This window comes from Haliaeetus leucocephalus, unplaced genomic scaffold, assembly GCF_000737465.1.
Source record: "Haliaeetus leucocephalus isolate CR32 unplaced genomic scaffold, Haliaeetus_leucocephalus-4.0 Scaffold526, whole genome shotgun sequence".
Classification (NCBI taxonomy): Eukaryota; Metazoa; Chordata; class Aves; order Accipitriformes; family Accipitridae; genus Haliaeetus; species Haliaeetus leucocephalus.
Window position 1 is genome coordinate 2,642,610 of NW_010972962.1, and position 12,952 is coordinate 2,655,561.

The 12,952-nt window shown below is 34.4% G+C and overlaps 1 protein-coding gene across 2 annotated transcripts in view; it reads right to left on the reverse strand.

The window, feature by feature from the left end:
- SYT14 (synaptotagmin XIV) overlaps positions 1 to 12,952 on the reverse strand; it is an 84,799-nt gene that overhangs the window by 23,208 nt on the left and 48,639 nt on the right. For both annotated transcript variants that reach the window (XM_010576440.1, XM_010576441.1), the window contains one exon: positions 532 to 800. In XM_010576440.1, coding sequence (XP_010574742.1) covers positions 532 to 800 — 269 coding nt within the window. The remainder of the gene's footprint in view (positions 1 to 531; positions 801 to 12,952) is intronic.

Genomic DNA, 12,952 nt, shown 5'->3' on the forward strand with positions numbered 1-12,952 from the left:
AAGGAAATACATATCAGAAAAGATGATTTCTTCATAGTAAAAATAAACAGATGCCATTACAGTTTATAGCAGAAAAAAGGGAAATTAAGTGGATGAAATCTCTATACTACCATCAACAATTTAAAAAAATTCTTTGTAGTAATTTTTTTTCATAAAGGATGTTTTACATTATGGGGTGTTCAGTTTGAAAGGCGTTAACAGATTCTTTTTCTTTATTTGGGTTGCTTGAAAAAGTATGTGGAAGAAAAAGAATTTTGACTACAGTCCTTATTGTGTGATGAAGTTTTCTGACTGGTTTAAAAAATAATTCACTCTTACTAGGAGCTTGTTTGAAAGTCAAGATGCCATAAAGATAACTATAAAGAAAAATCTGAAATCCTATTGTAATGCTTTCTGATGAACTAATATTTTAAAAAATGAATGAGCTTCAATGTTAGTGTTCATATAACTGTGCATTGGTCTTAAGATAAAAAAAGGTCTCAAAAGGTTGCACTGCATGACACTTCAGAACACTCAACTGTTTTCATTTACCTCTGGACTAAGGACAGCTGTGCTATCACTTGGTACATCCTCTTCGTATCCTTTGTTATGAAAGCTTTCTATTTCGTGTCCCGTGCTTCCCTCACTTGGGCATTTATATGAACATCTTGGACTGTTGCTACACTGGGAAAATTCACATTTACTGTCTCCGACTTCAGAAGGCGTGCATGAAAGATGAGGAGAACCACTATCATCCTGGTATGGAGGCGGCTGCAGTTCATCTAGTGGAGGTGTTCTTCTCATCCTCTGAATGCAGTTTGCTGAGAATAAGTGAAAATTCTTTACTTACTTTCTGATTATTTACTGTTGAAACAGTTCTGTGGAAAATGGTAAGTCTAAATATCTGGGCAGAATATTTAAAAAAATCTGTAAATGTCTTTTTTTACTTTACATTTCAAATTAGATAACAAATACTACTGAAAAATATTTGTTAAAAATGGAAATTAATGATCTCTCAGATGAGATTTAGATAAAAGCAAAGTATTAAGTATATAGTCACAATGGATTGTGTAAACCATATATAAATGAATATAGCACAAATATGACATGACAAAAATTCTAGGCTTGAATTTCAGGGATGCTTACCTTGCAAAAACCTTTGGATACCTTAAATCAGATTCTGCGCAGGTGGAATGTAGACCAATTAAGGAAACAAAATGCACTCCCTAAAGCCATGATATCAAACCTCTGATTACCTCCCATACAGTTGCTCACCCAGGGAGATACTAAATTAAAGTCTGAAGACAAATAAGGTACTAATAAAAGCAGACACAAGCCTTTTCACACAAGCGAACTCTGCTCACCAGTGAATTTAGCAAGTGAAGCAGTGTCTCAGATTCTAATTACTTGTTAAGGACAGCTAAAGGGTACGCATCTGGTGGCTAAAAGTTAGACACTAGATTCAGTCACTAAAGACAGTGGAAAAAGGATCATGAGAAATCTTGTGCTCGGGATGAATACTTGATGCTGACCATCTTTGCTTCTCACACTAGACAGATAGATAGAAACGTGGTTATATATCTCCTCAGAAAATAAACCTGATACAAGTTTATGGATATAGAAAGTTAATTCAAAAAATTTACATTTATTACACAGCATTACACAGCTGACTAGAATTGGGAAAAGACAGCAAGGTGTGCAGTAGCTGAAATGAAAGGAATACCAAGGATAGGTAAAAACCTGTATCACATTTTGTTTACATCTTCTGTAGAGATTTTAATGAAGATTTCGATGCCCCTCACACATAGAATTAACTTATACACAAAAATTTCAAAGCAACTATGTTTTCTGGTGTCAGACATACCACTTTCACTCATAGAAAAAACTACCAAACAAGGAAGTTAAGGAAAGTATTAACATTAGAACAATAAAAGCTTTGATTTCAGATTCATCTAAGAAAAAACCCAATCTTGGTGGTACATTTTAGTTTCATCATCAAATTTTTGTATACAGGATTGCCCTGCCTGTGTCCTAAATTCTCACCAAGTACATCAACCTTTTAACTGCTTCAGAGGCAATTACCAGTTGTTCAACATATCACATAAACAGAGTATGCGTAAGAGTTACCCTTTATGGAACAAGGCTGAAAACACAGTAATGTGGCTCTCTTGGGAAACAAACGGTCTTAGCAAAAGGCTCCCTTTTGTTCTCCTTTCCTTTGGAAGTCTGGGCTGTATCTGACTGTGGCATGCTGGATAATTTCACAGCATCTGGGACTTCACATAAGCCCAAAGCACTGTGGTTTTGGTGCACACTGTCCATGGGAGGCAAACCCAGACACGTTGTCTGGAGGGGAGCCAACATGCATTGCAGATCCCCAAAGCTGGGCAACTGAAGGACAGGGACACGACAGCTCATTATGGAGCATATCTACTGCACAAATAAATATAGGCCTCAAAGGTAACTGGGGAATGCAGGGCTCTTCTCTATTTCACTGGGCTCCTAATGGAACTCCTCTTAGATTTAGCTAAGAGAAATGAGTAAGTAAAACACTCCAACCAGATGATACCACCGTCAGGAATCCTCTCTTCTCTGATAAACCCATCAGAGCCAGCCTACCATTCACAGTGATTCCAAATTACTGTTACAGCACTCCTGCAAAAGGTCTTCTGCTGTTAGTTATCCCAGTGCCACTAACTCTTGAAACTCCAGTCCCACATGGAAAGGAAAACAGAGCAGGCAGGGAATCCTATACTCGAAACGTAGTCATCAGTCTAGCAGATACACATAAAACCTTACATACAAAACAGAGTTAAGTGCAACAGTTAGAATCATGAAATCGCCATGCAGGAATATTAAGAAAGCTTTTTTGCAAAACACAGAGAGATACGGGAAAGCACTTCTTTTTTTTTGTTAAATATTAGATAACTTGTGCCCATGAAAACAGATATAATTAAATATTCTAGCAAATTTAGAGCAACAACATTTTTGCTCATTGTTGCTAAAAGGCAACAAACAGCATTAAATGACACGGTAACCAACATGTAGCTATGACTTAATTTCTTTCTTTTTGCTTGTAGTCAAGTCTGCAAAGACTTTTTAACTCCCAGCTTTTCCACAATCTAACGAAATGAAAGTCTATCCAGGTAACTAGCAACACCATTATTGTCTTACATGAGTAAATAAATGACTGTGTGACTCATTTTTTTCACTTTGATGAACTGCATTATATGTCCCTATGGGAAAACTGCACAGGCTGTGTGACAGAAAAGGTACTTTTAATGTAGGCGGGGAAGAAGTGAAAAAAAGAAAATCCTTATTAACCAGCTGTGACTCAAAAATCTCAGAAAATACTGAAACACTGAGGCAGGTTTTAACTATTTATTTTTGAAAGTTTAGTTTACCAAAGAGAAAAAGCGTGTAAATTCTGAAAACAAATATCCAGGTTTAAAAATCTAAGGACACCTCTGTCTAAACAGGTATAAACTGGTTTTGAACAAAAGGTTTCTCTACATAAAAAGATATTGAAGTTTTCAAATTAATTTTTAAAGTGAAAATGTCTCATTTTAAATTAATTTCCCCCTCCCCACAGTAAATGATGCAATAAAATGATGATTTCATGTTATAGGTCTCTGAAAATACTGCAAATTTGAATTACGTGAAGACATTCTAATGACTGATGATATCAAAGACAAATGATATCACAGACAGAAGTGAATACAGCAACATTAAATACCTGATACTGGGTATTTTCCTTAAAAATTACACAGAAGTAACAACTAACTCCAACAATCAATCCATCAACAAAATTTTGCATAAGTATCAAAGGTTAAAATAAAAAAACACTGCTAATGCATGCAGGCCTATCACTGATCGTATTGGAGAAAAAAGTTTGGAGGTGAAAGGAAAGCACATTCTGAAGTGTTTGCACGTTTACATGTAAAACCACTGTCTCTAACATACCCCATACCTTTCATTTAAGGTGTAAACTTAGACACAGTTACACTTGTGCATACTTGTATATTGTGACAAAGCCAGAGAATACATTCCAAAGACCACTGAAATGTGGCTTATAACTTCTGCTAAATAGTTACTCTTAACAAGCAAATGGTTACAGTGAAAATCTAAAATTAATTGTTGCATCGTTTCTAGGCAAGTTTCCCAAGAAACTTTCCGCTCTCAAACCAGATAGAAAATAAATTTTGCCAATTCCCCCAGTGAAATTAATCATATTAAATTACCATACCAGTTTGGACTAGACAGGGTAAAAAAACAAGCCAACATATATCCCAGACCTGGAAGAAATAAATAGTCACAGAGAAACCAAATTGGTTTGGCTTGAGGTTCCTACCAGCCAGAAAATGCCAGAATGGAGGAAAGACAAATAGAAAGAAAGATCCCACATCCAGTTTTCCACCCAAAGTATGTGAAATAACTTTGCATTCTCATAACATGAGTGAAACTAAGTTGTTTAGTAACAAATATTTAGTAAACTCTAAACTGAGTATACAGTGTATTGCTGTCAATAGGCAGATTTGAATAATCAATCTTTTAAGGGTTAACTGCTTTAATTAAAATTTGCATCCTTCTCTAGTAGGCTGGCAAAACATTCATATAGTGTTAATAATAAAGTCCTTGCTCAACAGTTGAAGAAACCAGAATTGTAAGTGAAATACCTGACAAATGCAAGCAGATTAGCATTTTGCTGGTACACTCAGGAAATTACAGCGTGTAAACTGTCATTAGCACCTTTAAGTCAGAAGTAAATAAATACCTTCTTCTTAGTACCGTTTGTTATACAATGAAGGTTAATTTGTTTTCATAAATCCCTGTACAGGGGACTGATTGAAAGCCAAAGGGAGATGATACATATCTTGCCATCAACCTCAAGGGACTGCCAGTAAAACCTGACACAGCAACTTAGGCCAAAATGAGCATTCCTGAACATACAATTGATAACTATGAGAAAATACACAAACTTCTTCAGTCATTTTTCTGAGTGGAATCACAGTTTAAAGATACATGAGCTTACTATAAGAAATGCTTTTTCTTTAGGTTTTCAGTTACTACTTGAACTTTCTACTTCCAATGCTTCTCATTTCTCTTCTCTGTCCTGGTCCCTTGTGGACCGTGCTAGGCTGTACAACATTTCACCACGAAGCTGGTGATGTTCCTTTCCATGTTTACAATGTTTAGACTTTGCTATCTTAATTAATTTTCCCAAAGGTTGTCAGCAGCAGCACAACCCTAGCTTTCTTTAGCCCATATTTCCTGAGTAATTCCAAGAACATCCATCTCTTAACATAAGGGAAAAGAAACTATCCTTGTGATTTTAATTCCCCTGTCTCATAAGCAGTAATTAACTACACTTCTGCAACTTGTAGTTTCTCATATATATTACTTCTTTAAATATTCATTCTATTGTGAGAGGCAGCATTACTGCAAAACTTCTTTGGGAATTTGGTTTCCAGTTCCTTTAAAACAAATAATCACTATATAAATTAATAATTTTTGCAAGTCATATTTTGTAATTATCAGAATATCTTCATACTCAAAAAGTACCTTTTATTCCTCTAATATATCTCCACATACACTATGCTTCATAATTGTTTATTTTTTTAATCTAACATAAATTTCAAGTTTTCAAGCCTTCAAGGGGTTCTATGTAAATGTTAAGACAATTTAAATAAAACATAAAATGAAATACATGTTTAAAAATTAAAGAAACCTTTCTTATTCTGAATGATTAAATACCCTTAGAGATTTCTGATATGCAGCACAGACAGTCCAAATAGAATTTTCATGTTTGAACTTTTCTACCATCCAAAAATATTCTGTTGACTGAATTACCCCACATTACGAGGAGTATAAAATACAAACATTAAATATTGAATGAAACCTCGGGGCTCTCCTTCCTTTAAAATGAAAAGCTTACATGCATTTTTGTAAGGAAAAAACCCATATTATTTCACAATAAAACAAATTATCTTGGCATTATTCTACGTCTTTTCAAAAGAGTTATGGCACGAGTCTTGCTTAATGAAAAAAGAGAAATACAGCAATGGTATGGGGTCATTACGGACAACAGAAAAAAAAAATCTTTTATCAGCTTTCTTTTTGCATTTGCCACATTTTAGACTTTTATTCACAGTTGAACTATTTTCTACGTTATGCAATTCACCAGTAAACAAGATAAGTAATCGTATCTGTTTGGGGTTTTTTTTCAGTAAAAAATAGTTGTTTCCTAATATTTAGAAAATTCCATACACTATTAGCTTAATCCCAGACTTCTGGAAATCAAAACAGTGTTGCTGCCATTTACATCTGATGTCACATGAAGTTCTCAGCACTGCATTTTCCTTACCTTCCAAGGCTAAGTCTACTGGTAATTCATGTAATAAAAAGATTCTCTTGTTTTCTAATAGAACTAATCCAAAATTAATGAATTATCTTTCATGTCCAGTCCTTAAAGCTTCAATTTTCTTCCTCAGGAAAGGTCTAAGACCAACTGAAGTTGCTGATACTCACACAGTAATTTTTTTTTTTTTTTTTTTGTCTGTTTACATCATAAGCCTGCAGAACTACAGCTTGGTTTTGTCTGCTGACAAAAGAAATTTGCTCTTTTCTCTGCTTATTAGAGCACTTCTGATTTGTAAGAATTTATGGTCTGTTTTACAGAGCAATACAGAAAAGCGCTGCACTGGTGAAAAATTCAAGCTTTCTCTTTCCAAAATTAGCCCAAATTAGAACATTTAAACTACAAATACATTATTAAAGCATTATAGTGAACTAACTGTCAAAGACATTCTTTTGTTTCCTTCCCAAATATTTTGGTCGTCTTTCAATGAAAATTATACATTAGCATCTCTTGAATTAATTTTCTTTCAAGTATCATTCTCTGATTCCTTATACAGTATTTCTATTAATTTGAATAGGAAGGAGTTCTGCTACCTAGTTCTGTATTTATACTTTCCAGCTGTCCAAAATACATCTAAATACAGCTTAAACCTATTGGTTCAATATTTTAATATCTTATTGATGCAAATATCAATAAATCAAGCTTTCCAGAATTTTTTTTTTTTTTTTTTTACTTTTAAAAGGAGAGCAGAAACTCTTCTTTTCTGAGACTACATCCAGCTTTATAACTTTTTGGAAGCAGTGATCTTTAAGAAGTGAAATTTTAAAACTGTTTGCCTTCCCTTCCATAATTATATTTCCTTAGGTAAAGCATTTGTACTAAGTATGTTCATTCAAGTTCTTAGGTAGAAAAACTTATTTTCTATTCCATTTAGATGCTGGTTTCACTTTTACTGTTTTTATAAGCAGCCAACTTTCCTTTACACTACTTTTCAGATCACTATGTTGGCTACATTTATAAATGAACAGGTATTCCTTTGTACCTCTGTTCACTGTTCATTTTTTCCAAGTTATCAAAATTGTTACAAAAATACCACTTCTAAAATGATAGTAAGTTAAATGAATTCATAGAATCTTCCCCACCCCCCCCCTTTTAAAATACACTACAAGTCCTGCTTGCTGAAGGTGATTGACAACTAGCTTTGAAATCTTAAAGAGTGTCTTGGTGACAAGGAAATGCCTTTTATCATCTCTGTGAAAATTCACCCAAATTTGGCTATCTCACCAGCATTTACAGATGCTTAACAGCTAAAAGCTTTGAAAACTCCACCCTGTAAACCATCTCAGGCCCCTGAAAATCCCCATTTCTCCCCAGTTTGTGCTTAGTAGCATCCCTTCATACCTCTGGACCATAGCAGCTGGATATGGGCTTAGAAAATATTTTCCCGCCATTGCTATACTTCATTTGAATATAATTTTCACTTTAAATTATAGTTCAAATACAGCTACAGTATTAAGCACAGGAATTGAGTAGCAGGATAAAGTGCTGAAAAGGTGAAAAAGATCCCACAGAGGTCTAAAATCAATTCCCAGTAAAGTACTGTAACACACAGCTAATATTCCTGTAATGTTCCTGCTCTCATTCTATTTGGTCTCAAATGAGGAAAGAAAGTGTGATTAGAAAGCAAGATCAATGTGTTATGTGTATCATTTTCTTGAACATTTTAGTATTTTTGCAGCTCATTTCAGGCACGTTCATTTTTATTTGACAAAAAAAAAAAATACAAAGTTTTCTAAGTGATACAGAACACCCCTTTAAGATCTCAATAATTATTCATTAGATGATATAATCAAGATCCATTCAGCAGTATATACTACACTTAAATGTGTTCCTTAATGATCAGAATTCCATCATTCTTTTTCCATACTTTTAAGTAAGATACAACTACTTCCTTTGGTGAGAACTCCTTCTGCACTTAAAATGCAGTAAGTCCATGGTTTCTTAAAAACAGCTTCGCCTTGGTAGCTGCATTTTGTAATTTGTTTTCAAAAAACTGTGTAAAATTCCCTAGTATTTTAGCTCTCTGTTTATTACTACCTTAACTGGTGAAAATGAACCAGGAAAGATATTTTCCATCAAGAACTGCTTCCAGAACAGGAACACAAAAGCTTGCTTTGATTCCTTTGCCTTATTTTCACAGCAATTTTGAGTGCAAAGGATACTGTGTTGGAGCAAGTCACTAACACAGAGCAGTACTACAATGATTCTGCATGAACCATTTCAGTAGGGCATGAGTTTAAATTTTCTGCCCATCTACTTAAGATATCTATATGATCCCAGTTTGGGTATCTCGTAACTGTTAATATATATAAGTGAAATATATATTATGGTGAATAATAGTACTACCACAATAGTATAAGTTAACATGTTTGGCATTTTACAGATGGAGAACTAAAGTACAGGTTTAAATAAGAGGCAATAAAGATTGCTGTGAATCTAGCTCAGAAGTGCTCATAATCACAGAAAGCTTCCCATGAAGCGAGGAACTGAAACCAAGTCTTTTAAGACTAGTACCCTAGCCATTTCTTCAGTTTGGTTTTTTTTGTTTGTTTGTTTGTTTTACTTCAAGCCTTGTAAATTATTATTATTAATCTAAAATTCACCTGCAGTGTGTACCACCACCAACATGGAAACCTCCAAGCCACTAGCTTCTTAAGAGATATACCCCCACAGAATTTTCCATTATCATCAGCTCTGTAGTGGAAGAGAAGGAAGAGAAAACAAAAAATACAATATTAGGGTGGGGGAAAAAAGTAAACGGAAGGGAAAAAAAAAAGGGGGGGGCAAAAGGAGAAAGTAGGTGTAATGATTCAGAAAAAAGTGATAAGTTGTTGGTAAATGAACAAAGGAAAGAAATAAAGGGAGAGAAGTTTAGTACATCTGTATAGAAAACTAGGAAAAGAGCAAAGAGAGGAATAAAGAACAGACAAGATGCAGACAGGAATGAAAAATTACAAACAGCTAAAATAACAAAGCAAAAGTGACAGAGGAAGAAAGGTGAAGGAATAGGGAAAAGAAAACAACACATGACATGCAAAAAAAGTGGTTCAGATCTGAGAAAAAAGCAATGTCAACAGAGCAGAGAGATAAAAGAGAAATCAGTGATGTCTGATAGGTGGGAATAACCATATTTGTAGGTGAAAATCTGCACAACCTAGAGAACGCAGCTAGTTACATTCCAGGAGAGGCAAGACACTTCCCAGAATAAGCATTTATATTGATATTTTAGATTTATTATTATTTTTCCTTTTGAGTAGGGAGACAGTGGTAATTATTTATTCAGATCCTGAGATTCCAAAGGACCTTGATTTCTCTTATCTATTTGGGCACTTTTTCTCCTTTTTTCCTTGACAAACTGGTTCAGTGACTTGCTTTAGTAAAATGGACGGTATTTCCTACAGTATATTAGAGTATTCCGTAAAAAGGATTCTAGAAAATTCAGATTTTTTAAACTTTTGAAACAGCTCTCATGACTTTACCAAATAAAAAGCAGCTAGAAACCAGAAAAATCAAAGACAATCTCAGTTTGCAGGAGTACCTAATAGGTCAACAATAGAAGAAAATTGTCTATATATGCTTAAGAACTCCAAAACCTTTTAGATATTAATGCCTGTAGAAAGTATGCTTAGGAATAATGGAACTAGTACCACTGTGGGGGCCAACTGTCCAGAAAAAGAAAGGCAAAATAGACAGTGTGAAATCACAGGAAATGGATATGCTTCAAAACCAAGGTATCTTTCCTTCACACACCCAGTAAGAGGGCTACGAATTCACAAAAAAGGCACAGATTAAGCAGCAGGGAGCATGTCAGTCTGTTCCACTCACTCCAGCAAGGCCTCAGACAAGTTCCTCCAGGCATAAAGAAACACAATTACTCAAAACTAAATTTCTTGCACTTCTTTGCGGCACTTCTGAGACAACCCACTGTCACAGACGAGCTGCTTTACTAGGCTTATATGTAATATATGATGTAGTTGTTGCTAAGTGTCCATAGCTGTCGTATAATTCACAAAACAGGTAATTTTCTGCATTTTGACAGGACCAGATGAACATGAGTCTGGCTGGTGAAGATATTTTCATTCAGCCATAGCACCAGTTTTAAGAGCTATGCAAGAGCTTATGAGGACGAGAACAGTGGCCAAGCTATATATTGGTTACAGAGAGCTCATAAGGTTTACAGAATGATGCTTCAGCCCTCAACAAACAGTAGGAGAGGAACTGGTCTTCCATATCATCCATCCAAAGAAACAATAGCACTGAACAATCAAGGATCAGAGTGCAGCATACCATTCTCAACCCATTTAACTTCCCAAAACAGTACTGGAAATTGTGTTGTCATGAATGTGGTGTTATACCTACAATATTAAACTTACTAGCCGTTGTGACAGAGTAAAACATGCATATCCATCAAAATTTGTTTCTCATGGACTTTTCTTATACTAGCAAAAATTTATGTATCTCATTTGAAATTACCATTTGATGCTCCTTGTTGAATAAGAGACTTAAAGGTGGTGCACAGCAGTTAATTAGTAATCAAAGTCTGACAGCTACAGCTGCAAAATGTTTGTATGATAATTTCAAAATTGAAAATTATTTATTTCACTCTACATGAAATTAGTGTACACTCATTAGAAAGTCAGTGATTATCTTGAAAAGTACTACTGGAACATTTCAGCAGCTTTGCTACAACATTAGAAAGTATACAACATATATCTCCAGACCTATAACCATCTACTCTTTCTCATAATTTGGTGTCAGCAAAGTTTTTAGATCTTAACATTATAACTGAAAACATACTCAGCAGAATGTTTAACATGGTTCATAATCAGAATGCTAATTTTTTCAAATCTCAGCACTAAGAGTTTAAACTACTTTATTAATAAACTACTTTATTAAGCTATATATAAAACAGATATATAACTAATATACGTGCACATTGCAACAAAGGAAATTCTGATTAAATATAAGGAAAAAACTTTGAAATTATGGTGGCTATAGACTGGAAGAGGTTACCCACAGAGCCTGTATAATTGACAGCCTTGAAGGTTTTAAAAGCTGTCCTGGCTAGGGCCCTGAGCAACCTGGTCTAACTTTGAAGTTAGCTCTCCTTCAATCAGGAGATCAGACTAGATGACCTCCACAGGTCCTTTTCAACCTGTTATTCACTGATTCTACAATATATATTGAAAAACTCAATTCAATATATAATAATCAAGGATGGGGATCATCTCGAATACAGGTATCTCAAGTATCTTATAAAGCTCCTTCTGTAATACAGCAGTTCAACAATTCAGAGGCAAGCACAGCTCCTCTGCACGTACCAGTTCCATTGCTGCATCCTGCATTAAATACATATACCTACCAGCACAGTACTCTCACTGTTAAAAACAAAGAAAAAAACAACCAAAAAAACCCAAACCACCACCACCACAAAAAAAACCCCCTCACCCCAAACCCAAACTCAAAGAAACAAATCGTACAAGGAGCAAAAGAGATTCAGAATACTTTGTTAACTGGTGAGCTTCTACTGGAGTATACCTTGTGGCTGACTAGTTTTAGATAATGTAGTATCACTGAATATTCCAAGATACAGACTTTTAAGTTAAAAACACCCTAAAAATTGTTTACACACATACATAGACATATATGTAAACACATATATACATATAGGCACCCTATGGCCACATATCAGTAACAGGAACAATTTAAGGTTTATGAAATATTAAATATAATTAAGATTACATTGAGGAAGTAATATCCATTACAAAATGCTGATGTTAGACAGCAAATATTGACCTTTATAATTTATTAAGTGAAAAAGCCTTAATTTGCTTGTTATTCAAACTTTAACAATAAGTATGATAGCTTAGATGGCAGAAAGAAAAAAAAAACAAACCAGCATTTGCTATCACTTTGCATTAACATTTTGACCAGTCAACAATTCAGCAGTGATGAAATGTGCAGTTTGATTCAAAGTAAGACAAGGCTATTTAAATAACTCAAAATAAGAAATGGGTATTGAAACATTAGAATTTTGATAAGCGATCACAGCTGCACTAGAATTAGTTTCTATAGCAACAGAGGAAATAATGTGGAGAATTGCACTGCAATACAAGATGGATTCCTTACAAACACTGCTGTTCAAATAGAAAACTTTAAAATTATTCACTGTATTAAAATATTTCTATTAAAATGGTTATTCAAATATCCTATACCTTGTATTTCATACATTGTTCTATTTTCATTCTCCAGGATTCAATTCTAGTCCATCCATTCAAGTTTCGTATTACGTTTTCACATTTTCCCCCACTGCTTACCTTCCTCTTTTAAAATTAATTAAAGTGACCTATTCTGAAAAATACTGTATCTTCAATCTCAAACTAATCTGCATTGTCAATCATTTTTTTAATTATCCCTACATAGAAGCACTCATTACATTTATTTTTCCAGCAGTGCACTTGTAAAACATAAGCAAACGCTTTGCACATGCTATTCATAAGAAGCTGCATCACAGCTATGAGAATTAACATCACTATGGAACTTCTGAAACTTGTA